Consider the following 27753-nt stretch of genomic DNA (forward strand, 5'->3'; position numbering starts at 1 on the left):
CCTTCTCCGAAGACTCAGGGCGGCTTACAAGCTTAGCAGTAATTTGTAGAATTACTACAATTACTACTAGAATTTGTAGCTCAAGGGTTGACACGAGGGGGTCCTTGTTGTTCTCTGAGCTTGCCTCGTTGGACGGAGCTGTCTCGCAAGAAATTTATCCTCATTGGAGTAAGAAACCCCAGCCAGTACTAGGGGGCGCATTTCCGAGGAAACGGAAGGATTGCGATGGGAGAGGAAAACAAAGGCTGTAATCAATGAATTTATTTTATTTTATTTATTTATTTTAATTCCATTTGTATCCCGCCCTTCTCCGAAGACTCAGGGCGGCTTACAAGCTTAGCAGTAATTTGTAGAATTACTACAATTACTACTAGAATTTGTAGCTCAAGGGTTGACACGAGGGGGGGTCCTTGGTGTTCTCTGAGCTTGCTTGTTTTCTTGCAGACGTATCACTACCCTAACTAAGTAACGCCATCAGTGGTAATAAGGAGTGCTGTTTGCTGTCAGTTATACCCGGGGGGTGGGGTGGGTGGGTCTTAAAGGCGAGCGAGCTCCACCCTCTCTCATTTCCTTCTCTCCCGTTGATTTGCTGCTTCGGCAGTGCCGGAAATGACGCCCTAATGGTTGTCCCTTTGACCAATCAAAAGGCGCGCCGGGCCCAGCTTGCCGTTCGATCGAACGGTTTGAATTTTGGCGGCGTGGGGCGTCTGCGGCTTTTAGTCTTGGTTTAGCATCCCGTTCGGATTTTCCTTGGAGAGGGAACGGCGGCGGCGGCGGCAACGGCCGTCTCTAAGGCTTCTCATGGCGAAACTTCTGCGGGAAAGGTAAGAGGGGGAAGGACTTTTCTGAAGCCAGGCTGGGTGGGTCGTTGGGAAGGGAACCGTCTGCCTCTGCAGAGCTGAGCGGCGACCGGACTTCTCGGCTCCCTTGGGAGTGGGGAGAAGCCCTTTATCGCCATGGCGCACTCTCTGCCCCTCGAAAAGCAGCCTCGGAAGGTCAAAAGGAGGCTAATCCCCCAGCCGCAACAGGGTTTCATCTTTTGACAGCTAAGCCCTGAAAGCTTTGTATGGCTGGTTATAATTCACACCGAAAGACCAGGGTTATGGTCTGGGAATTTTTTGTTTTTTTTTTAAAAAAAAGATGGACAGGGATGTATTTTGATAAACATCAATTTGCCTATAGGGGGAGAACAGGTCGACAGACGATGCCCTAGCTACTGCTTTACGCTCTGTAGCAAGTCATCTTGAGAAACCTGGAAGTTATGTCAGGATGCTTTTTGTTGATTATAGCTCGGCTTTCAACACCATTTTGCAGAGCATTCTCATCGAGAAGATTGAAATTCCCCCCCCCCGCCATCTGCGATTGGATTCAAGACTTTCTTAGGGACCAGTTACAAACATTGAGGGTCGGGTCTGTTTTGTCCACCCCCCTGAAGCTTTGCACCGGCTCGCCACAGGGCTGTGTGCTTAGCCCCTACCTGTACTCTTTGTACACATATGACTGTGTATCATCCGACCCATCTACTGTGATAATTAAGTTTGCAGATGATACGACTGTGGTGGGTCTTACTACAGGTGGGGATGAGACAGCATACAGGGCGGAGGTACAAAAACTATCCATATGGTGTTGTAACAACAACTTGCACCTGAACATCGGCAAGACGAAAGAGATGGTGCTAGAGTTCCGGAAGAAAAAGGAGGAACCTGCCCCACTTTACATTGGGGAGGACTGTGTGGGGAAAGTTTCCTCCCTTAAATTTCTGGGAGTCTACCTCTGCAAAGATTTGACCTGGACAGTTAATACAACCCAGGTGGCTAGAAAGGCCCAACAGAGGCTTCACTTTCTCAGGGTCTTGCGGAAGAACAGGGTAGAACAATGGCTAATGACCCTCTTTTACCGGTCTACTATAGAGAGCGTCCTCTCGTATGGTATTGTGGTTTGGTATGCTGGTCTGACAGCCAAGGATAGGAAGGCATTACAGAAGGTGGTGAGCACAGCACAAGACATTGTGGGCTGTTCCCTGACACCACTGGATGACATTGCAAGGGCTCACTGCCTTGGAAGAGTGAGGAAAATTCTCAGGGATCACTCACACCCTAGTCGGTATCTCTTTACTCTCCTACCATCGGGTAGGAGATATAGGAGTATAGCCAGCCGCACCAACAGGCTGAAAAACAGCTTTTATCCATGGGCTGTTAGACTTTTGAACTGGAAATAATTTTTATAAACTTTATGCAGAATTGACTTGCGAGGCCGGTGTGTTGTGCAATTAGTTCACATGGTGTAATAAGATGGAGGGTTTGTTGTCACTGTGAGTTGGGGGATGGGGGCACGAAGGGAGGCTCAGCCAATCTCAATGTATACATGGTTGTACTTTGACAATAAAGGTTCATTCATTCATTTAAAACAAGACTAAAAGAAGGCAGTGGTTAACCACTTGTATTTGGCTGCCCAAAATAATAATAATAAAAAAATTAGCATGGGTGTGTCCATGAAGTCCCAGGAGTCAAACTGGATTCTAGGATGCCTTTATTCTATCATATCAATTGTGGGGGTTTTTTAAGCTACACAATTGTGTGTCTTTAAGCTACATAAAGTCACCGGCTTGCTTTGGGAAAGATGTTCTGGGGCTTCCCTGTCCATCTCCGGTTGCATCTTATGAGGACAACAACATTGGCTTATTTTACAACTTTGTTTCAAAATGTGTGTGTGTGTGTTCTGAACACTTAAATGCATTACTGTAAATTTATCTTTTGTTATTAAGCTTATGGCGTTTTCCACTGAGATTTATAGTTGAGTGGAAATCTGGGAAATTTATGTTTATATTTAATGTACTTAATCAAATTTCTAGTCTTCTCAGTCACGGAAGCACCTGTATCCTTGTAGACTTCTCTTTGATTAGGTATTTACATTTATTGTACTTTTATGCCTCCAATAACAGATGTTTTGGAGAGCCAGTTGGTATAGTAAGTTCCAGTCCCACTTTAGGCATTGAGCCAGCTGGGTGACTTGGGCTACACTCAGTAATTACTTGAAAAAGCACATTTGGGAGTAAAAGCAATGTGTGCATTAAGTGTCATCGTGACACTGAAATTACTCTTTTCTTTTTCAGTGAAATTTTGGCTTCTTCCCTGGTTAATAGTGTGAATCAATCACTGGGAAAGCTTCTAGATTTGTGGAATGCAATGGGGATTAGCAAAGAGTTGCAGCTTGAACGCATGCAGGTTGCAAAGTCCCACATTGAGGTATGGATCAGAGTGACAGCTTTGAAATGTAAAGTGTCTTGTGTTGCATTGGATTGCACGAAACATCCAATACCTATTCCCAGAACCCATTTTAGGGGAAAATTGCTATTTTGTGGTATAATTTGATATCGGGCATCAAATGTTGTTCCATTAGAAATTTTGGTTTCATTGAAGAAAAATAGAGATAGGTTAAAGGCAGTCTGCCTGTGATCATGCTAACTTATGATTATCTCCAAATAACCATTCTCAGCAGAATAATTTTTAAATAGTTCTTGTCTAAGTTTAAGATGCATTTTCATTTTCAAATTGCCCCCCCCCCCAAAGGTCCAATATGATTTCACTCCACGTATCTGGAAATGTCACAGCATCAGTGGAACATCGCAATTGTAGTACTTTGAGGCCTCAAATATGTAAAGTTGCTGACTGAGACAAAGTCAACAGCTGGGAAAAATGTGGACAATGCCACGTAAAGTTTCTGAAATGTATAATGTGTTTGGAGATCAGACTATTCTGCACAATTCTAGCCTTTCATTGTAATGATAAAAATTCAGGCTTTTCAGAGATTTTGAAACTAGAAAAGGAAAGTTACTTGATGGGAAGATAATTGGAAAAATATTAAACAGAATGTTATCTTGAATTCTTCAAAATACAACACAGAAACTGGAGGAGGGGCACCTTATCAGATTGTCTTATCATTTTCCCCCCCTATTTTATTTAGTCGTCCTGTGCAAAGAAGCTCTTTGCAAATTTTACGGGAAATATGTTTCCTAAAGGTTGCATGCTGTATTCAAATAAAGATAGCTAGCATTTCTTTTTGTAAAACCTTGGCGGGGCGGGGGGGGGGAGGGATGTTACTCTAAGATGTATTACGCTCCAAGTAAAATTCGCTTGTTTGAATTTTTGGAAATGTGTGAAAAACATTGATGTGCTTAGGGCAGCTACTTAAAAACCTGGAAAGCTGGCCTTTGAAAGATCCATTAAATCCAATACATATCTCTCTAACCATACAGGAAAGTTAAAAGCACCTAAAACAGGGTACAGTACTTTCCCCCCCCCCTGCAAAATAAATTGTGCAAGGGAAGAGGTGTATATCTTTAATGCAAGTATCAACACGTCTCTCAGCAACTGCCACTTTAATATAGTTTAGATCAAAGTATTATAAACTCAAAGCCTTCTTCCCAACTACAGGTACTCGGTTTTTCACTTTTTTAGTAAGCAATCATTCTATTTGCTTGATGTATCGCAACATTTGGTTTGTAGCAGGAAAATATGGAGGACTAGTTTTAACTATTCTCGATTTTGTTGTCATGCCCCAAATTTGTTTTCAGTGAAACCATGTGTAAAAATGGCATGAGGTTTACAGAGGAAACAGAGTCAGCAAAACTCTTCATTACACTCATGAATGAAAGCCATGACTAACAACAATCTGATACCTTTTTTTGGCTGCCCCTGGACACACATCAAATCCTGGGTTATTTGACAGGCTTTATTCTAGCTACAGATTCTGATGGGTTCTGGTCAAGTAAGCAATTCAACTGTTAAATCAGCGAGAAACCCATGCTGACATGTTTCATGGGGGTTTCTGGACAGATGCTACTGAACGATATGATCGATGAAGAAAGGAGTTTGAAAGAAAAAATTGAAAATGACATTGAAATTCAGAAAAATCAGCTGAATATATTGAGAGATCAACTTGGTCTGGACCCTTACAAGGTAAGTGCTTTTCAGCTGCTGATTGTTCCCAAGAACAGAAAACTAAAGTGCTATTAAGCTGCCATAAATGACTTTTATTTATAATTTCATCTTGGCACAATTCTGAAAATACCATTTCATTTGTATTTCACTATCTGTGATGGAATACATGGAATCTGTGTATTATCAAAAATAGGATATTATCCGATATGTGACACATGTTTTGAGAATGTCCAATGTTTGTTTCCAGTGGTTTTGTATTATAATTTTCTTGGTAGGCACATTCAAAGTGTGAAATAGGAATCTGGTGGAAATTAAGTTGGTCTTTATTATAAAGACTTTGCAGAAAATAAAAATCATCCAGACTGTCTCTTCTCCTTAATTTCATGCCCTAATTGATTTTTTAAAATTGCAGTACAAATTAATATCCAATGGATGGTTTCGGTATTTACTGCTTTTAATGTTTTAGAATTTTTTTTTATTAGCATTTTCTAAACGCTAAGCTGCTTTGACTTTTTTAGTGATGAGTATTTAAAAAACAACTGTAAATTAAATTGAATGCAGCTTGATGGAGATAGGAATTTTCTGAGGGATTTCTTTTTGAAGCAAATTGGGGGGAAAATAGTGTGTTTCTCAGGAAAAGGGGAGAGTAATAAGCTTATTTGAGTTGATTGTTCAGTTGTTCATTGGCTAAAGAGTTTTGTAAACAGCTGCCTATTGTTTTTTACTTCTATAAATTGGAGTTCCATGCTACCAATGGTAAGCGTGAGGCTTCTCGCATCTCAGTGTTGTAGAGTCCCAGCACCTATTTAGCACCAGATATTTCTTGCTCTGCAACTCCCCAGAGATGTTCTGCTATTTGAATATTTTGACCTTTTTTTTTAGCCAAGACTCAGCAGGCAACATAAAGCAAACCCCACCCCCTTGTAGGAAGAGAATTAGCCAAGATAATTAATAACCACTGTAGCCTCACCTTTGGAATTTACACTTAGGTACCTATATTGGGGAAGAAAATAAGAAGAATCAAGCTGTAAAATGCCAATGTTAGCATAGGGTTACAAATCACCCACTGGTTTGCTGAAAGAACCATGTTTTAAGGCTTTCCCTTAAAACCACAGGATCTGGGCCAGGTGGACTTTGTGGGTGGGCTGACATTGTTTCACAGCATGAAGGTAGCCATAGGTCCAGTTGTAACGATGGAACACGGAGCCTGCTGTACTAGATCTAGTGAGCTGGGAAGTCTCTCCACATTTCTCCTTCACTCTGGGACTTTTCCTGCCTGGGGGTGGGGGATGGTTGAGGATTAATGCTCCCCAAACTCTCTGGTGACCATGGGGTGGCTTGACTCCGGCTCTTTTCACATAGCAGAACCAACCCTATTTAATTGTGGGCGCTCCATCACTGGAGGTTTTTAAGAAGAGACTAGACAGTCACTTGTCTGAAATGGTATAGGTTCTCCTGCTTGAGCAGGGGGCTGGACTAGAAGACCTCCAAGGTCCCTTCCTGCTCTGTTCTGTTCTAGTAGAATCAGCAAACAATCGGAGAGAGGCCACTCACAGAAGTGCTAAATATATATATATCTATATTTGCTGTATAACTTTACAGGCTGCTGATGGGCTAACTATTCTTCAGTTGGAGAAGGAATATCGAATAGCTTTAGAAAGGGCTGTTAAAGAAAAACAGGAGAGGCTGGAGAAGTTGACACAGTTACAGCGAAAAGATCAGGCGTTGTGTACAGAGCTTTGTGTAGCCCCTTATTATATCCCTACTGGCAGCATTCCGAGTAGCACAGAGCTGGAAGAACTAAAAGAACATATTACAAATCTTCTGGAAGTAAAGGTACGGGTACTGATTTATATTTCTTCATTAGCAAATCAGACATTGCAGTGGGAAAAAAAATAAGCTAAATGAGCGCTCTGTTTTCTTGAGCGAAAAAGAATGAGTGAGCACGGTGAGATCTCTCTGTTTTTCATCTCGTCTGCACTGAAAATTCTGTAAGGTTTGCTGCCAGAAGATAAACTTCAGAATATGCAAAGAATTTGTAATCAAATTAAGCATGAAATGGAGGAACGTGCAGAGGTTCTATTTTATGATTAATGGAAAGTCAACTAATAACCTCTTCTTTCAAGGTTCTATGTGGGGGACAGTTTTCCCGAGTACCTTCAGGGTGGCATCTCCCTAGCTAGCTGGACCATAAGTGAATTATTTATCGAATTTACATGGCCGCCCATTCCACCCAAGTTGTCTCTTAGCAGCTTAGACTAAAACCAGCCGTTGAAACAGTATGCAAAAACCAAGTAAAACAAACATAAAGAAGAAAAGTCATGAAAGAGCACATCAGAATATTATGCACGATGCAGCCAATACATGGAGTCAGGTTTGTTGAAACGGCCATGTTTTAAGGGGGCTGTCTTCTCTTTCGTGCTATCTGGCTGGCTGATATGAGCCAACAAGATGGGCATGCTTCAGACCAGGGGTCGGCAACCTCGGCTCTTTTATGACTCGTGGACTTCAACTCCCAGAATTCCTGAGCCAGCTATGCTGGCTCAGGAATTCTAGGAGTTGAAGTCCACGAGTCATAAAAGAGCCGAGGTTGCCGACCCCTGCTCCAGACCCTTTCAATCGGCGTTATCTTTTAGGAACTACGGTAGGAAGTGTATCTTCACTGCTGCCGTGCCTGCCCATCTTATTCGTTCTTGTATTTGTTTTTTTTTTTAATCTTGGTTCCCCCCCCCTTATTTATTTATTTATTTATTTGATTTGATTTGATTTGTATACCGCCCTTCTCCCTAAGGACTCAGGGCGGTGAACAGTGACACAAATAACAGAATGCACAAATACAGATACCGTATTATTAATACGGTATTTAATTTCCTTTGCGCTATTATGAGTTGGGCAGATTCTAAAAAAAAATATGGAACAAATTAAAACGAGCTCTTTGACTTTGAAGACGTTTCATCTATTATTTCTTTGAACAGGAACAAAGATTAGAGGAGTTTCATAAGCTGAGAAGAGAAATCAGACTATACAGTAAAGAAATTGGGCACATACCCGATGGAACACTGGAAAATAATACATTATGTGACGATGAAGAAGGGTATATTTGCCTTACCCAAAAATACCTTGAAGATCTCCAACTGCTTATCCATCAGGTTGGGCTTTTTTGTGCAAAAGATTCTATTCATAGGACTGAATCGACGACTTGGAACTATTAACTTTTAACATCATATTTCATAAACAGCAAGGAAGGCTCCAAAGGGAAAGTGTCTCAGTTTTTCTTGGTGTGGATTCATAGCATTTATACAACGTGGTTTATCAGTCTGCTAGACCAGGGCTTTTCAACCAGTGGTACGGGTACCACCTGTGGTACATTAGCATCTAGCAGGTGATATGCGACCATCCTAGAAAAGTGGTAGAGAGGGAGGGAAATGAGCTGAACCGGTGGGAGCACCGCACAAGCCTGAGTGAGAGATGGCTGGATCTGCAGGGCTGTCAGGGCTCAGTGGAAGCGCCAAGATCAGTGCCAGGCTCCAGCTGGAGCTCAGCGCTGATCCTGGCATGTCTGCTGAGCCCAGAAGAAGCGCCGATCAGCTGGAATGTTGCAGCATCTCCAGGGTCATGTGATTTACATTCAAATGCTTGGCAACTGATTCATATTTATGACGGTCACAGTGTCCCAGGGTTATGTGAAGTGACCAAAACCTGCTGCAACCACCCAGCAGAAGTGGGGGGGGGGCAATAAAAACCAAACACCACCACCCCTGCTGCCAATCCACAACAGAATGAAAACCTCGGACAGGAGGAAGAGCGCTGCCGGGTGGGCAGGCAGGCAGGTGTCTTGCTCAGCTGTGGCTTGGGGGCACCTTTTTCAGTGCCATTGTAACTTTGAATAGTCACTAAGCGAACTGTTGTAAGTCAAGGACTACCTGTACTTCATTTCCTTTCCTTTTTTTTGTTTTTTGGTCATCAAGTTTTTGACACCTTGCTAGGCGACAGGTGGTACTCGGATGTTGCCATATCCTAAAAGTGGTACAATGGGTGAAAAGGTTGAAAAGCCCTGTACTAGACCAGGCATGTCAAACATGCAGCCTGCGGGCCGGATGCGGCCCTGCAAAGGCACCACAGATCCCGATACATCATGATACGGCCTGTGATGCGATTGGGCTTGATGCCCACCCCTATACTAGACTTTAACATTGCAAAGGGGTGATGGTAAAGATGATAATAAATCAGGTTTTAATTAACTTAATCAGTGTTTCCTTTAGTTCAGGCTCATCTTTTGGATCTGTCCAATATCAGCAGCCTGTGCAAACGATTGACAAGGTTAAGGTTATGCTTATTAAAAGCTATTTAATAGCGTTTTAATTGTTGTTTTCAGTGTCTTGCAATGTTTGAACATACATACAGAGACAGAAAGAGATCATGTTCCAGTATCAACCATTATCCTTTACTGAGCAAAGGGACATGGAAACTGGGCCTTTTCCCCCTATTGACTTATCTGGTCAACATAGGTTCTGTTAGATCTGACTTGCTTTTCCCTTTAGGCTACTATTTAAAGAGAAACACACTTCACTTGCCTTAGCTTTTATTCATTTGTATCCCATCTTTATTATCTTTACAAATAACTCAAGGCTGTGAACATATCCAACGCAGCTTCCTCCTTATATTTTCCCCACAACAACAACCCTGCAGAATGAGTTGGGCTGAGACAGATGACTGGCCCAAAGTCACCCAGCTAAGTTTTATGGCTAAGGTGGGATTAGAATTCACACACTCCCACTTTCTAGCCTAGTGTCTTGACCACTAGAGCAAACTCTTAGTTCTCCATTCTTTAGATAACTTTTTTTTTTGCATATACTGATTTGAGTGTGCCTTTGTAGTTGCAGAAGAAGAAAGAGTCTCTGACAGCCGCCAAGGAGGGCGTAATGAAAGCGGTTCAACTTCTATGGGACAGACTTCAGTGGTCACAAGAAAAACGAGAACAGTTCACAAAAATGACCAGCCAGTCTTCCATCTGTGAAGCCATAAATATGGTAATAGGAGAATTTTGACCTCTCTCTCCGCGACTAATGCGAATGTAGCAAGTTAAGTGTGTTTTGTAACCATTGACAATTAATGGTTTCATCTTGTTTTCATTAGTGGGAGGAAGAACTACAAACCCTAGAAGAGCTGAAGAAAGAGAAACTTAAAGAAATTACTTTGAAAGTCCGGCAAGAGCTTGAGAGCTATTGGCAAAAATGCTTTTATACCGATGAACAAAAAGCCGCATTTCAGCCCTTTTATGATGGTAATTCATTGTAGCATATGTTTTTAAATTTTAAATGCAATCATTATTTACTTTACGCATGGGAAGTCCTGTGCTTGAAAGCAAAGAGATAAAAAAAAAAGCATGTGAGAGGGTTGCTGTGGGCATGAGTGAAAAAGTAGCGGGAACAACTTTAAACTTCCTGCTGGCTTCCCCATTGACTTGTGCGAAGTTGGCAAGAAACATACGAAATCACGATCATATGATTGCAGCTAGCCTTGATGACATAGATGATGTCCCCGATTCGGGTCTGAGCCTGGTGCTGAGGCCGGCGAAGAACATGAGGTGCAGGTTTTGTTGTCTTTTATTGAAGCGCTCCAAGAAAAGGGGTCCTGGCCAAAATGCCAAGGAACCTTGAATCAGAATTAATAAAGTTTTATATATTTGGTCTAAAGTAGAAGGTGGGATAAGGTGAGATATATAGGAAATATCATCTAATAAACATTTCAGTAATCTAACAATTATTCTATTGGTCTCTAGCTGTCCCTATTCATAAGCCTTGGCTAATGAATGTTTCAGGAGTTATCTAATACACATCCTATTTGATCCAGGCCATCTCTGTTCCTAGCTTTTAACTGAGCTTGCAAGATACCTAAGTCTTCTGTTACTATTACTGGCTGTTTAACCACACAGAACTGTTACAAGCTTTACACCTGCATATTCCCTGTGAATAAACATTCTTCTTGCCACACAAACCCCCAATTACAAGCTTCCTGACCTCTTTTGAAGTATATGCCTAATCTTGCTTTGTTTTGGCATCCAGCCCATCATTCCCCCCCCCCCCTTTGAATCTGAAAATGATTTAATTTTCCAAGATTCACCCAGCATTAATATCCCTGTACAGGTAGACCCCATAGTTTGCCTACAGGCAGAAAGGCAAAGTGGAAGGCATTGTAATCCACAACAGGTGATTAAGAGAACAATGACTACCCATCAGCCTCATTATTAGGGTTTTCAACTAGCTGAAATCAGGTAACCATCCTGTCAGCCAATGCCACCAGCCTTCCCATTTTTTTAAATGTGTGGGATTGCAGCTATCATTGCTATGTGTGCAGCTCAGTTCTGGATTTCCTCTGATTTGTCTGGAATATACATATAGCAAATACACACACAGCACTGTTGTCCAATTAATGCGCACACACCTCTCTTGGATGACAATACCATATCTAGAACCATTCTATTCTCAATTATTATTTGTCATATAGCTTCTTGTTCTTTTGCTGCAGCAATAAAATGCTCCCGTCTTAGCTTGCTAGGATTTCCACCATGGCATTATTGAGCCCCATTTGCGGGATTCAGGCAGGACATAAAACCACGCCCCCTCCGGTCCGTGTAAAAACTCTCTCCATGGAACCGGTCCCTGATGCCCCAAAGGTTGGGGACCTCTGGCATAGAGTACCCAGATCACAAACACGTCGCTGGGAATGCTACGACAGCCAGAACTCTGAGGACTCTTTACAAGTCTTCCTATTTCAGCAGCATCATAACTTTGAATGCAACCCAAGGACTATCTCTCTTGTTTACTGGAATAGTGGGACAAATGGTAAAACATTTTCTGGGTTCAGACACAATGAATTTGTGTTTTCTAGTCTGTTATTTTTTGCGAGGTTTAATGAAAGGTGTGTTTTCTGGTTTAAATAGAAAATTTCTCAGAAGAATTGTTGAACCATCATGACGAGGAACTTTTCAAAATAAAAGTGCTTTATGAGGAAGCCAAGTGTGTTTATGATAGTATTCATAAATGGGAGGCCATTCTGGATCGCTTCATTGAATTACAGGTAGATGCTCTTTCAGTGCTTTTTTTTAAAATTGCCTGGGATAATTTATTATTTTAAAAAAAATTTTTTTACGGCAAATACTCTTTTCTGACATGAATTAGAACACAGTATTTGCCCAGTGCTGGAATTTTCCAGAAGAGTTATAATATCTCCCCATTGTTCCTAGAAAAACAGATTTTGAGAATGCCAGCCTAGTAAGCTGAAGGGGAAAAAAGATATTTGATTTTTAAATGTAGATGGTAGAAAAAGGGTGTTGCAACTATGATGATAAAATTTAAAGTAATAGGGTTTTTTTGCCATGAGATCAGTGAAGCTGATTTCAGTATTGATCTTATTCTTTATATCTTATATTTTAATTTCAGTAGACTGAGAGAAGAAATCCAACTCATTCAACCCTGGAAACTACAGTTCTTTTTTTTTTTTAAAAAAAATAATAATTTCTAGCATTCTTAAAACTGATTCAGGTACAATATAGGCATTACTGTAGGAGAAAAGCAGACAGGTGGGGGGAGAGTTAATCACATCATCAGCTTAGAGTCATTACATTCCTACAGGTCAGATGCGAAGAGGCAGGACCATCCATTAGGTTGCAGCATAGAAGATTTATACACAAGAATCTAGTCAACTGAAGTTCAACATGAACTTGGTGCCAGATAAGGGTCAGGGGAATTCAGGAGGAGTTGGACTTGGATCAGTTGTGGGAACGTAATGACTCTAACCTGATGACACACTTAACTCTGTCCCCCTCTCAGCTCTGCCTTCTCTTTTCCTACAGTCCCTGGGTTATGAACGAGTTCCATTCCCTAACCTTGTCTTTAACCAGAATGTAAATTAAGTCAAAACTCTTACATACAGAAGGACTGCCTATTACTAAAAATAGCAGAAGGCATTCTCCTTCCTGCAGCCAATGTAGCACTAAACCTACTCAATGCTTTCAGGAACTGCTGAAAATAGACTATATATGAAAACGTGAGGGATACAGTGGCTCAGTGGGTTAGGACGCTGAGCTTGTTGATCAGATGGTCGGCTGTTTGGAGGGTCAAATCCCGAGTGCCGCGTAACAGTGAATGCCTGTTACTCGTCCCAGCTTCTGCCAACCTAGCAGTTCGAAAGCACATAAAAATGCAAGTAGAAAAATAGGGACCACTACGGTGGGAAGGTAACCGCGTTCCATGCACCTTTGGCGTCTAGTCAAGCCGGCCACATGACCATGGAGACGTCCTTGGACAAGCGCTGGCTCTTCGGCTTTGAAACGGAGATGAGCACCGGCCCCTAGAGTCGGAAACAACTAGCACGCATGTGCGGGGGAACCTTTACCTTACATTTATGAAAACATGCCGCTTTAGCGGGTCCTCAAGTATTGTGTGGCTTCCGTGCTTTGTCAGCTTGAGAAAAGAGAACGTCTGCCTTTTTTTTTTTTTTTTACTAATAGGCAGTCCCTTCATATCTAGCGGATGTCCTTAAGTCAGATATTCTTAACTGGGGGACTGCCTGTATCTAAGTTGGAAAATGCATTATTTAGAAATATTATCCTATAATTTGTTAGGCTAGTACAATATTTTGCCTCACCCATATGATTTTACTTTGGTGTTGTTATACTTTCAATTTTTGCTGGTCATTGAGTGAATAAACAGTACTTTCATTTCATTACTTTGATATTATTCTTGGACTTTTTAGACTTGTCTGGTTTGCTTTCTTGTTCTAAATAGATCACTAAAATCAAAGCTACCCTAGCGTTAAGTTGATGAAATCAGAAAATTACCTCCAGCACACGTGCAGTAAGCATTATGCTTTGGCGGTAGGTGTGAAGGAAGATTCCCCCTATGACAGGATTGATAGTGAAATCGAAGTCGCTGTCGGTAAATACATGTTTGGTTATCCAGTATGTACTCTGTTTGTGTTTAGAAAAAATCAACAGATCCAAGCAGGCTCCTAAACAGAGGGGGTAACTTGCTAAAAGACGAAAGGGAACGTTCAAAGATCCAAAAGCAGTTGTTAAAGGTAAAATGCCAGGACAATGTTTTCATAGCTTCTCTCATTTGTGTATGTGTGTGTGTTGAGAATAGGGGTAACTGGGGAAGATTAGCAATCGTGAACCTCTCTAAATAAAAAGAAAAACATCAAATACTGTAACAGTGCAGGTTAAAAGAGCTGCAACGTAACATGAAGTTAAGATAATTATATTGGCTCTTTTATTCTAGCTTCATTTTGTAAGGCTCTTCTGTAGATTGCAAAAACTTTAGTGTATGTATATAAACCTGTCTATGAATTCCTCAAACGGAAAATATATGTTTCTATTGACATACCTCTTAGAATTATTGATGATTTCTTTGCATTGTGTGTTTTTAACAGAATACAGTTAAGACGTAAAAAGTCTTTATTCTGAAGTAGTATTATGAAACTGATCTTGGAGTAAGCCTTTTTTGTCTGAAACTACTTGGGCACTTGGTTGAGTTGGGCAGCTATAGAAATGGAATAAATACATACAGTAGTTAAAACTACAAAATAATTAACGGTGATATTTCTTTTACAAATTTAGTTAGAGGAAGAACTGAAGAAAAAAATTGAAAATTGGGAGAAGGAACATAATTCAGATTTCCTTATTAGAAGCCAGAGATTTCTTGATTCCATGGCTCATCAGCTGCAACAATACAAACTTAAAAAAGATCAACCCAAAACAGTAAGTTGTTATTCATGATTTTGATGCTTTTATTGTGGAATAAAATGGCTTTCATGCTTGAAGACAGATCTTTTACATATTTTTTAGCTGTAAGCATCACATTATTGAACTAATAATTCTGAAACTTAGTAAAGTGATTCTCCCCTCCCCCACACTATTTATTTATTTATTTTTATTTTATTTATTTTAATCCCATTTATATCCCGCCCTTCTCCGAAGACTCAGGGCGGCTTACAATCTATGCACAAATCAATGTGCTTAGCAATAGCCTTCATTCTATGCATATGCCTGCTTATTAGGGCTTTCCCCCCCCCAATCGGCATTATTACAAAGTCAGCTTATTGCCCCCAACAATCTGGGTCCTCATTTTACCTACCTTGGAAGGATGGAAGGCTGAGTCAACCTTGACTCAGGTTGACTTATATCTTATATAAGATATAAGATATATATGACTTATATCTTATATATATCTTATATCTTATATCTTTGCTATCTTTTTGTCCCCATTTGGAAGTTGCTCAATGAGTGAGCTCAAAGCATGGTTAGGAGCTGTTTGCAAATTATGTTAGAGGTGAATTTTGGCTAGATTAATGAGTAACAATTATCCGAATGTAATTCATTTTTGAAGGATAGAATGAAAAGACAGAAGGGTCAATATTCTCATCCCATCTTTTAACAATAATTAAAAGGTGGAGATCATGGTGACCTGCGTGATTGGATGTAGATTGGTGTAAAATGTATCAACATTTACTATAACTTTTTATGTTTCAGTCAGTGAAGTGGGATGAGCCTGCAACTCCAAAAGGAGCTATGAAGAGACCTGCCCATCTGAATACTGCAACGCCAAACAAAATACGCAAAGTAAAATATTTTCTGAATGCTTAGATGGTAACAAATTTTCATCCTGTTTGTCCTGTGTGTAAATGAGACGTGGTATAAAAAGTCAGGAATATAATACAATATTGTAGGGTCTATTGCAGGGGTAGGCAACCTCGGCTCTTTTATGACTCATGGACTTCAACTCCCAGAATTCCTGAGTCAGCTATGCTGACTCAGGAATTCTGGGAGTTGAAATCCATGAGTCATAAAAGAGCCGAGGTTGCCTACCCTTGGTCTATTGTGAAAGGCTGATCTTGAAACTCCTATATCCCAGGACTGTTGAATTTTCTCCTTGTCTTTCCTTGCCTCCAAATTGCTCCCTACTTCTTATTTTTGTCTTTTTTTTTCTGGGCAGGTGTGCAGAGGTTCAAGTCAGATAGTAGGCTGAAACAAATGACTATTTTCAATTTGTAAAGCTGTATGGGACTCAAACGTACTCTTGGAAATAAAAGATGTTTGAAGCTTTCATTTTTTTAAAAAAAAATAAATCTTAAAAAACCTGGAACCTGACAGATATCTTGGGAGTTTTAGCAGGTCCATTGTCGTAAGGAATGTCTTAAACATTTCTACCATAGTTTTAGAATAGCCATATAACTATTCTGCACAAAAAATGGATAAATATATTGGGATTACTGTATGTTAAACGCAATTTCTGGATTACTAAGTACTTTTAAAAAATGAGACTAAATCTATTAGAATCCTATCTTGACTGTAGTATAGGCCACTCTAAAACTTTCTTCCTGCTCAGCAACTCTGACATAATATAATAAAAATATAGCTTTTAAATATTCTAACACAAGTTGCAGGGTATTTCCAGTTGAAAGAAATAAAATCAGCTTTAAAAATAATTATAACCGTAACAATTATAATAGCGATAATAGCACAGCAATACCAATGCTTGTGGCAAAAACAGCATAAAACAGAAAGATAGCAACTTCTGCAAAAGGCTGGGAGAAATCTTTTGCCAAGGTATCCAAGAGATCAGAACAAAGATGCCTCATCCTCTTGGATGAGGCCATTTCACAGCTAATGCCAGTACTAAGAAGATGCAGTCCCTAGTAGTTACCTAGCTCACTTCACTTGATGAGGTTCTCTTTTGATAGCTTTTGATAAAGAACTCAAGAAGTCAATCTTTAGGTATGCTAATCCTAGACCAGGGATCTTCAAACTTGGCCCTTTTATGACTTGTGGACTTCAACTCCCACAATTCCTCAGCCAGGCATGCTGGCTGAGGAATTGTGGGAGTTGAAGTCCACAAGTCATAAAAGGGCCAAGTTTGAAGACTCCTGTCCTAGAGACCATGGCTGGCTTTAGAAGCTAAAATCAGCAGAATGTTGTTGTTTTTTTTAATTAGGCCTGGAAATCCCACAGTATTAGCATATCAATCCTAGCTTCATTTGACCAAACTTGCTATTCTGTTTGGAGTCAACTTCAGTTTCTAAATAATATTGAAAAACAGCCATATGGAAAGGAGGTTTGCAGGGCATAGGTAATTTTAACAGGATAACAGAGTTGGAAGGGACCTTGAAGGTCTTCTAAACCAAACCCCTGGTCAAGCAGGAGACTCCAGACAAATGGCTGTCCAGCCTTTTCTTAAAAGCCTCCAGTGATGGAGCACTCACAATTTCTGAAGGCAAGCCGTTCCACTGGTTAATTGATAGTTACTTTAATCCAGATATCAAAGAAAATTTATGTAGCTCTGGATTGAACTGTGGAGGGTCTTGAGGTCTCTGAGCTTGCTTGTTTGCTTGCAGTTGTTTCATTTTCCAATTAGATAGTATCATCTGCAAACAACCATGCTCAGCACCAAGGACTCCACAGTCCAGGTACAGTTGTTACCCACTAAATGGCAGTAAGAAGTTATGTTTTTTCCTGTCTTTCTTTTATCTGAATTTTTGTTGCCTTAATCTAGTACAGTACTGTAGTCCTGAAAAAGAAGACTCTTAAAGGTCTTTATCAAGACTGAGATAACCTAAGAATATCTTCGTGCAAATTAGTATTAATGTGCTGCTAATTGAAATGTCCACAAGTTTCTTATCTCTGACTATGACTATATTTTTCAGGTGGCCTCAAACCTAACTGTACTTAAAGCATCCAGTTGTAGTAACATAGCAACCAGCTCTTCTGTTCCTGGTAAACTGTTACTTCAAGCCAAAGTGAGTAAAATTGATCACATTTCTGTTTAAAACTTGGTCTGGTTGTTGAAGGTAATAAAATAATAAGGAGTTGTATCTTCAGGTTTGGGGGAACACAGTGCAAATCCACTTTTTGATCAACATTGGCTGGGTTTCTTTCATTGTGGGCAAAGCATTTGTGGATCACATGACACAAGAGCCAGCCTGATTTATACTTCTCCCTGATTGCTCTTATTACTGGCTGATCTGCTTGGTGATTGACATCCAGGGAAGTTTCTCTCAGGATTAGAGAGAGGATAACAAAGTGTTTGAGAGGCCACATATGATACACTGGATTTCATTTGCAAGCTTTAACCTAAACTCCTGAATCAGTACAGCTTTGAACAAAAAAGCAAAAAACTGAACTCAACTTGAATTGACAAGTGTTAATAATCTTTCCATAAGTGCTTATTCAAAAGTACCTTAAGCTCCTCTAATTTCTTGTTTGTTTTGGATATTAAAGGAATACAAGCTACGCTTTCTATGTTTGTATGTATAATTAACATATCTAACTGGTTCTGGCAACATAATTTTTATTGTAAAAATGTATCAGGAAAGATTATTTAATTTTGCTCTGTGTATATGAGGTTAAGATTTTTTTAAGAAAGAATTTAGTCTTATTTTGGTAAGCAAATAATTGTACCTCTTGTGATATTACTTTTCAAAGTTTATTTGATATATAAATGATCCCTATTTATCAATCTATGATAAATAGATTGGTGGTGCAATGGTTAGAATGCAGTATTGCAGGCTAACTCTGCCCACAATATGGAGTTCAATCCTGACAGGACTCAAGGTTGACTCAGTCTTCCATCCTTCAAAGGTTGGTAAAATGAGGAGCCAGATTGTTAAGGGGACAATATGCTGACATTGTAAACCACTCAGAGAATGCTCTAAAGCAGGCTCCTCAACCTGTGGGCCAGGGATTTACAACTGGGCTGCGGTGATGGTGAGTGTACACGCACATCCTCATTTGCGCAAACAGTGGGTGAGCGCATGTGCTCTAAGTAAGTGGCAGGCATGCCACTTGCTGCCTCTTTACTACTGTAACATATTCTCAGTGAGTCAAGGAGGATCCCATTCATTTTAGATAAATTATTCAGAGAAAATAAAAGGTCTGGTTTACCTTTCAGGTAAATACTATGTAGACCTAACTATCTGAATCCAATGGGTTACTCTTAACTATGTTTAATAATTGATTGATGACATTCAAGCAATAACTCAAAAGGCCAATTGAAGCAAACTATCGCTATGAATGCTATTCTTGATTTTTTGTTTTAACCAGCTGGATGAGATAATGAGTTGCATAATAGTGTAAGACATGAAACAGATGTTATACGCCAATGCTCTAGTCCAGGGGTGTCAACCTGCCAGCCCATGGGCTGGATGTATCATGGTGAAACCGTGCCCACCGCATTACTGGCAATGGAAAAAAAAATCATGATAAGTTGTGACACGTCACGTAACTTGGCGAGTTTGACACCCCTGCTCTAGTCCTCAAACAAGTCTCAAGTTATGTTGAACTGCATGGACACTTCTGGGAAATTTTCTTGATAAGAAATTATTCCCTTCTTCCAGAATGGATTTTTTTTCCTTTCCTTTTTATTTTTCTAGCTTAGTGGTCTCCCATCCAAATACTAAACGGTCTGACAGTCCCCTCTCCCCCATCACTCAAGGCAGGTGTGGTTCTGCAATTTGCATGTCAGTGGTTATCTGAAATCATTTCTAATTAAATGCTTATTTTATTCCATAACTCATGTTCTTTATAAACTAATAATTTGCCCGATAAAGCTGCACAGTACAAGAATATTGGGTAGTGTCCCTGTAGCGAAAGAGCTAGAGAGCAGGCACTGGAACAGTGCTGGAGTAATTTACGTGCTGTCAAACAAAATTCTTACTCATTGAATGTAAGAAAGGCGGTAAAAGCAAAGATAAGGCCTAACTCAGATATGCTGCTAAGGGGATAACTTGGAATGGTTTCCAAATGGTAAATGGAAAATAGATATAGTTTACCAGTAAGATTTGCTGGCAGATAGTGTAAGTAAATGAGTAGAGAAATGGAAATATATGAATCTTAAAAACTTCAGCCGTTTTCAGGCTTTTGCTTGATCATTTTTTTTTAAAGTAGATGCAATTATTTCCTCCAGATCTACAACAGCAATTTGCTTGGCTATATTTTATATCTGATGTAATTTGAGACTAGGTGTGTATTACAATTACATTTTGCAGACTCCTTCCAAAAGCACACCTCTATATTCCCTGAACCAACCATCATTAGAAGAGTGCAAGAAAAGCAAATCTGCCAACCAACCTAGTTATTCAGATTTTCTGGTATGTCTAACTTGTGTTTCCTTACTGCATAGATTCATAGGAAATAAGTAGAACATCTGGAGCAATAGGCTAAATATTGGGTTTATTACAGTTTAGTAATGGTATTGATAGGAGCCAGGGGGTTCCTTAAATCACGGTATCTTGGAAGAAGAAATAATCATTGGCTGTGTGAATGTTTTGCACGAAGGGAATGATAATCCTTATCCTGTCTGGGATTACAGGTAGTCCTCAACTTACAACAGTTTGTTTAATGACCGTGCAAAGTTACAACAGTAACTGAAAATAGTGACTTATGACCATTTTTCCCACGACCGTTGCAGCCTCCCCATGGTCATGTGATCAGAATTGCGACGCTTGGCAACTCATTCGTATTTAGGAAGGTCGCTGTGTCCCAGGGTCGTATGATCAATTTCTGTGACCTTCCGGCAAGCAAAGTCAATAGGGAAGCCAAATTCACTTGACAACCAGGCTGCCAACTTAACAACTGCAATGATTCACTTAAGAACTGTGGCAAGAAAATTTGTAAAATGGGGCAAAACTCACTGAACAAATGTCTCACTTAGCAGCATAAATTTTGGGCTCAATTGTGGTCATAAGTTGAGGACTGCCTACATTTGAAGATTGTTTTATGAATGTCGAGTAACTCAAGGTAGAATAAAGGCACATGCTCTTGGGATTAATTTTTCCAACTCTCACAATTAACATTCTTTTAATTGCACTTGCTCTTCAGCTACTTTTTCTTTCTTAAATTCTGTCTTGTCTTAATCCTATATAAATAGCCCCATTGTTTTTTATTCTCAGCTCAGTTAAAAATAATATTCTCTGCACAAAAGATTCTCTGACCCATAGGAAACCTTGATGTCATTTCTGCTACTAATACCTTTTTCTTCCTCAACCCATAATGTTGATTCTATGCCCACCTGTAATTTAACATATTCTATAGTTATATGAAAAGGGACGCGGTGGCTCAGTGGGTTAGGACGCTGAGCTTGTCGATCTGAAGGTCGGCAGTTTGGCGGGTCAAATCCCGAGTGCCGCATAACAGAGTAAGCACTTGTTACTTGTCCCAGCTTCTGCCAACCTAGCAGTTTGAAAGCGCGTAAAAATGCAAGTAGAAAAATAGGGACCACTATGGTGGGAAGGTAACAGCATTCCGTGCACCTTTGGTGTCTAGTCATGCTGGCCACAAGACCACGGAGACGTCCTCGGACAAGCGCTGGATCTTCGGCTTTGAAACGGAGATGAGCACCGGCCCCTAGAGTCGGAAACGACTAGCACGCACGTGCGGGGGAACCTTTACCTTTACCTTATAGTTATATGAAACCAAATTTAATTTTTTAATCAACGAAACTTGATTCTGCTTTTTTATCGATCTTAGCCATTAGCAACAATGGCTAACAAATCATTACATTTTTATGTAAGTCTTCTAGCTTGGGTCCCAGGCCCTTTCTTTGGTCCCTTTTTCAAATCCTATTTCTAACTGCACCTCAAAACAAATGTGGAAAAAGAGGGTTCATCTAATATTTTCATTTCATATATCCCAGTTGACAATCAAGCTACTATAAATTTCAAATGGTTTCCTTGAACAGTTCTCCCTTCCAGCTTATTTTGCTGAGGATCGTTTTATTCCTAGGAGAGTTTCAGCTAATGGGTCTGTTAAAATATCTTCTGTCTGCTAGTTAAAAATCATGCTTTGCTCTTCCTGGAAAAAGAATCCATTCTAACTAGCTGTAGTTGAAAATTCCGCTCTACTCTTCCCTGACACTTCCCCCCCCCCCCAGAAATGTGTTTCTTTTCTTTTAATTATCTACATTCTTTTTACTGCATTTTTCATCCCAATTTCTTTTGAAATGGATGGTTTACTGCCTTCACCAGAACCCTGTGCATATGTTGTCACCAAGTTTTGCCACGACTTAAAAGAAAAAGACAACATATATTAAAATAAACTTTAAAAGCCATTTGAAAACTGATAACTTTAATCTTGGATTGATGATCCATATATTCTTTGATTATTGACCAGATGGAAAAGCATGTGGTTAGTTCAGTTTCAATTTTACTAAAACTTAGTAGCTTCTCTTAAAAATTACTTTTGTAAAACATATTTTTATGTAAATTCGAAAGCACGTAAAAATGCAAGTAGAAAAGTAGGGACCACTCCAGTGGGAAGGTAACAGCGTTCCGTGCGCCTTTGGCGTCTAGTCATGCCAGCCACATGACCACGCAGACGTCCTCGGACAAGCGCTGGCTCTTCGGCTTTGAAACGGAGATGAGCACCGGCCCCTAGAGTTGGAAACGACTAGCACGCATGTGTGGGGGAACCTTTACCTTTATAATGTAGCATGCACACACACTAATTTTGAAATTTACACCAATGTAAACATTAGGGTGCAAAAGATATCCATTGTGGGCTTGGTTTTACAAAGGCTTAAGCTTATCTAACCAAAGCATGAATAACTTTTGATATCACTGCATATCAAAACTGGCAAATAACATATTCAGGATCTAAGGATTGTTTAGGATTGATGAGAACTACAGATTATCTCTTGATTCAACTCTATGGTTATATTTTTAACTATTTTTATTCTCTTCTCCCTTTTTCATAGCTTTTTTCACATACTTCTGTCTCCCAGTGAAAAAAGCCAAAAACTTTCAACCAACCCTCTTCCCCTTGATTACATTTTTTGCTTTTTTCTCAGACTACACTATCACATCATAAAATTTTCCCCATTTCTAAAGTAATACAACATTCAAAATACTGAGGCAATATGTTGCATGTTTACAATTCATTCACTAATTTTCTAATTTCTACAGATAGTCCTCGACATATGACTGTAATTGACACCACAATTATGGTCATAAGTTGTTGTAGTCGTAAGTTGAAGCACCCTCATAACCAGAGGTAATTTTCAGGACTTTTTTGCAGCAGTTGTTAAATTAACACGGCAGTCATTAAACGAACCCGTTCATTTGAATGGACTTTTTTTTTTGCCAGAAACATCACAAATTGTGGTTATAGGACCATCGGAGGCCACAACTGGTCATAAAGCTGGCCCACTCAACATGTGATTGTGAAGGGGGGAAGTGACCATTTCTGACAGCCAGGAGTGCTTAACAGGCTATAAAGCATCCATTTCATGGCCCTTAATAACTTCGAACTATTGTAAAGCTACCCGTCTTTAAGCGATCCCTTTTCTATCCAAATCTAAGATTTTTATTTACCCCAGTGAGTGTAGCCAGCGGTTCCGTTTTAAACATGCAGCTTTTCCTAGTTTATCCTACTTAATGATGTCTTTAAGTCATGTCTTTATGAGTTCATGATTTTTGCTCTTCACTCTCACGATTCTCTGCTGTCTTCATTTTAAACCACTTCTGTGAATTATGTCTTTGTTTTTTCAAGTTCTTCTTTTAAATCCAGGGATTGTTTAGAGAAGGGTCTTTTGGTTTGTTTACCTGATCCTCTTGACTCATCTCCATTTCTCTGCTTCCCAATAATTTATGCTTTGGATAATTGGTTCTCTATGAAATTCCTTTCCATGCCTTGTCAAATAATGTATAAAGGATATGATATAATCATCTGTCTCTTTGTGATGTTAATCTTCAGAAAAATCTTTAGCACATGTTTGTCTGTATTGAGTTACACTTTAAGAATCACTGCTAGAAAGAGCTGACTAGAATAGCGCTAGTCTCAATGATTTTATTACTATTTGGAGTATTGTGAAAGTATAATTAATAGTGCTTAGCACTATTACAGTTTAATTCTGACAGTTAATATGGAACTGTCATGGTTGAAGTTTTAGGAAATAAAAACAGTTAATCTTGAATTTAATTCCACCAAGCAACTTTAATTCCACCAAGCAATCCTACATAGACTTAAGTATATGTAGGCATATAACTCCCACTAAATCTTGTGGGGATTATTTTGGAATAAATATTGTATAGGATATTACTCTTAAATAAAAACATCAAAGTAATTTCAGATCAGGAATGTAAACTGATTATGTTCCAAATATGCCTGGTACCTAACAGCAGCCCAACCAACATGGCTAATGGTAAGTGATGCTGGTTGGGCTGCTGGTCACAAACTCCCTACCATCCAGCTTTAGGTGTGTTGACAGAGCAAGTCACTGGGTTCCCAAATCACTCTAAACTATAGCATGGATTACTTGGTTGGCTTGTGTAGAGCAGACATGTCAAACTCGCGATGTCATGTGACGTCGCGCAACGTATCGGAACGGTTTTGCCATTGCCGGCAATGGGGTGGGCGTGGCTTCCAGATGACGCATCCAGCTCGCAGGCCGGCAGTTTGATACTCCTGGTGTAGAGCACATCCCTTTTTTTGGCATATATCAATTCTGAGAACATGGTGTGGGTAAGGCTTGCAAAATGGGTGCTGCGAAGGATTACCCTGTCGAGGTATGGCAATCTGATGGGGTATAACTAGTTATAAAGCCTTGGCTTGCCAAAAGTTGTCCCTGCCCATGTTCTAACATCCCTGCTTATCTTTCTCTGTTATCTAGTCAGATGTAGATACTTCTATACAAAGCCCTGTGCTGCAACTTTCATGCTTTGGGGACATTGAAAGTAGAGGCGATGCTGGCAGTTTGCTTTGCAGGGTGCCAACTTCCTGTTTTGTTTTTTAATTAAAATATTTTAGTCAGGTGAGGCAGGATGTCTGGCCCCAGGGCAATGTGTTCTGTAGACTCAGCCAATTTTGATTCATTCAAGTAAGCTAAACAGGTAGTCCTTTCTTACCAACCACCTGTTCCAGCAACATTTGTAGTTACAATGGCATTCAATAAAGGAGATTTGCAACCAGTCCTCACACTTACGACTGTTGCAGCGTTTCAGTGGTCATGGGACAGCAGTTCAGGTGCTTGCGGCCAGCGTCACATTTACGGTGGTCGTAGCATCCCCCTGGTCGCCATTTGCAACCTTCCCAGCCACTTTCAAGAAGCAAAATCAGTGGGGAGGCTGACAGGAAATTACAAGTCAGAGTCACCTGACAGAGATTATGCTTATTAAAGACCACAGGTGATTTGCTTTGCAACCAGAGCCAGAACTGACATTGTACGTCGACATTTGCATAGCAATGGAGTTGTTGATTCCAATTGCAGTGAGGACTACCTGTATTTAAGCAAGCCAGAATTTAGTGCAATATGTAACGTGAACATATTCAGGAAATGTATTTGGTTGTTGGGATCACCAAAACAATATGATCATCTGATTTACAGCTTTACTGAAGCGTGAAAGAGAAATGCATTGACATGGAAACTGATTTATGAATTTATTCTTTGTTAGCTCTACTGCATATTTTTGTTATTCCTTGTAATATTACAGAAAGAACTTACAACCAAATCAAGCATCCACAACAGGATTCTGAATTCCACCCTGAAAGAGAATTTGGATGAATGAGCTCTTCTTGATTTCTTCTCTTACAAAGCTCATCAAGTCAATGGGAATTGTAATTATATGATGAAGGAACACTATATAATTATATAATAAGATACTAATAGGTCACCTTTTTGTAATAATCACTAGTTCTGTTCTGGTTTTATATATATATATATAAATAATGTCAGAATACCATCACTTATGTAATAAACGCTATCTTTAAGGAGGAACAACTTAAGCAAACAGAAAGCTTAAGCAGTTTCCTTTATCTGTGTTAAATACAGAATGTACTTACAAAATGAGGGGTGTGTGATTAAAGGAACAATTATGTATAAACTGAGGGGGTGCTAAAAAGCAGATGTACAGTATAGTATCAGAAAGCCTTTACGTTTTATTTAAGAGAATATAATACATGAAAGTCAGGTTAGCCATTTATATCTTTTCCTGTTTTCATTATCAACATTTTAAGGTTACAAAACAAGTGTTTTATGTAAATGTTAAAAAAATAAAAGTTTCGGTTCTTCGATTTTGAAAAACTTTTTAAAAAAATAAATAATATGAGCTGCGTCCTCTGTCAATGTTGATATAGTAGCAATATAAGCTGCGTTGGAATGCATTGGAGGCATTTCAAGGAAGGCATTCAGGTCTTCTCAAATCATCATAATATTTTACCACAGAATTTGGAGGGACCCATGGTAGCGATGGCTATTCTTTAAGCAACAATAAAGGTAAAGGTTCCCCCGCACATGCGTGCTAGTCGTTTCCGACTCTAGGGGCTGGTGCTCATCTCCGTTTCAAAGCCGAAGAGCCAGCGCTTGTCCGAGGACATCTCCGTGGTCATGTGGCCGGTATGACTAGACGCCAAAGGTGCACGGAACGCTGTTACCTTCCCACCGTAGTGGTCCCTATTTTTCTACTTGCATTTTTACGTGCTTTCGAACTGCTAGGTTGGCAGAAGCTGGGATGAGTAACAGGCGCTCACTCTGCTACACGGCACTCGGGATTCGACCCGCCAAACTGCCGACCTTCTGATCGACAAGCTCAGCATCCTAACCCACTGAGCCACCGCGTCCCTTAAGCAACAATGCCTACTGTTAATAAAAAAAATAATTTCTGAGATGGCTTTGATAAAATGGTTTTTGTATGGATCCTGAAATTGTCCAGTAAGTTTCAGAAACATTATGGAAAGGGATTAAAATTCCTTTTTGTTCATATTATGTGCTTATCTGGTTTAAATTATATTGATTGTTAGAGGGTTGGTTGTGGTCCAGAGTCTTTTTAAGGAAGAGGATGAGGAAAAGAAGAAGAGAGCAAAGATAGTAATAGGTCCCTTGGTGTAATCCCAAAACATATGGAGAACCCTTCGAACACCATCAGTATAGATAAAATCACCATCAGTCAATCACAAAAGGCAGCTTTCTAGGAACAGCTTACATCCTGTGGGTACCTTTAACACCATCAAAGAACAATATCTATCTGTCCCAGATTCTCGGGAAGGACTCAATAGATGGACACAAATGCCAAATCCAGTCTAAACATCTGGCTGAGTGTGTGACCAATTATAATTATGCAATATAATCATACCATATTATGCCATTGATTATCAGCACACTGGTGGCATACCAAAAAGCTTTGGACAACACTTAGAAAATCTGCACATTGACACAATTTCTGTAAGTTAATTAGAAAAGGCCACACTACAAAGGGTGCTTGTTATGTTAATACATTATGAAATCATAGGTTTTTGTCAAGCTGATCTGTATGAAGGCCAATACTAGCTAAAGAACTGCCAGCTATCATTTCCAGTTGTGTATATCAGGGGTCCCCAACCCCCGGTCCGTGGACCGGTACCGGCCCACGGTGTGCCAGCAACAAACAAGCAAAGCCCCATCCGTGGGATGCAGGCAGCACACAAAACCACGCACTCTGGTCCGTGGAAAAACCTTTCTCCATGGAACCAGTCCCTGGAGCCCAAAACGTTGGGGACCTCTGGTATATATAAGAAAGTGTAGTACAGGATTGGTTTCTGATAGTGGTGCGAGATTGGTTTCTGAATAGTGGTAGCATTTTTTATTGAAAGATAATTGGGAAACCTGCCAGCCTCAGTTCTAAGGACTCCCTTTGGAGCCTCCAGAACTACTGTATATGCCGAAAACTGGCAGGATCATGAACAAAAACTAGAAGGTAGAAATGGCAGCTAAAGTGTACAGTATGTAGATGGAAGCCCAACAAGGTCAAAAGCTATTTAACCCACCGCTCCTTATGACATTAAATGTTT

At 39.9% G+C, this 27753-nt stretch overlaps 1 protein-coding gene across 1 annotated transcript; it reads left to right on the forward strand.

The window, feature by feature from the left end:
• Positions 1–123: 123 nt before the first annotated feature.
• Positions 124–26018, forward strand: LOC308664570 (protein regulator of cytokinesis 1-like). The gene is made up of 15 exons (XM_081321942.1): positions 124–168; positions 602–824; positions 3113–3245; positions 4836–4958; positions 6543–6776; positions 7916–8089; positions 9818–9970; positions 10077–10224; positions 11884–12020; positions 13926–14021; positions 14560–14700; positions 15472–15561; positions 17643–17735; positions 19983–20084; positions 25422–26018. The coding sequence occupies exons 2-15, from the start codon at positions 802–804 to the stop codon at positions 25494–25496; spliced, it is 1722 nt and encodes a 573-aa protein (XP_081178068.1). The 5' UTR covers positions 124–168; positions 602–801; the 3' UTR covers positions 25497–26018.
• The last annotated feature ends 1735 nt before the right edge of the window (positions 26019–27753 follow it).

Source organism: Vipera berus (assembly GCF_964194415.1).
Source record: "Vipera berus genome assembly, chromosome: 2".
Lineage (NCBI taxonomy): Eukaryota > Metazoa > Chordata > Lepidosauria > Squamata > Viperidae > Vipera > Vipera berus.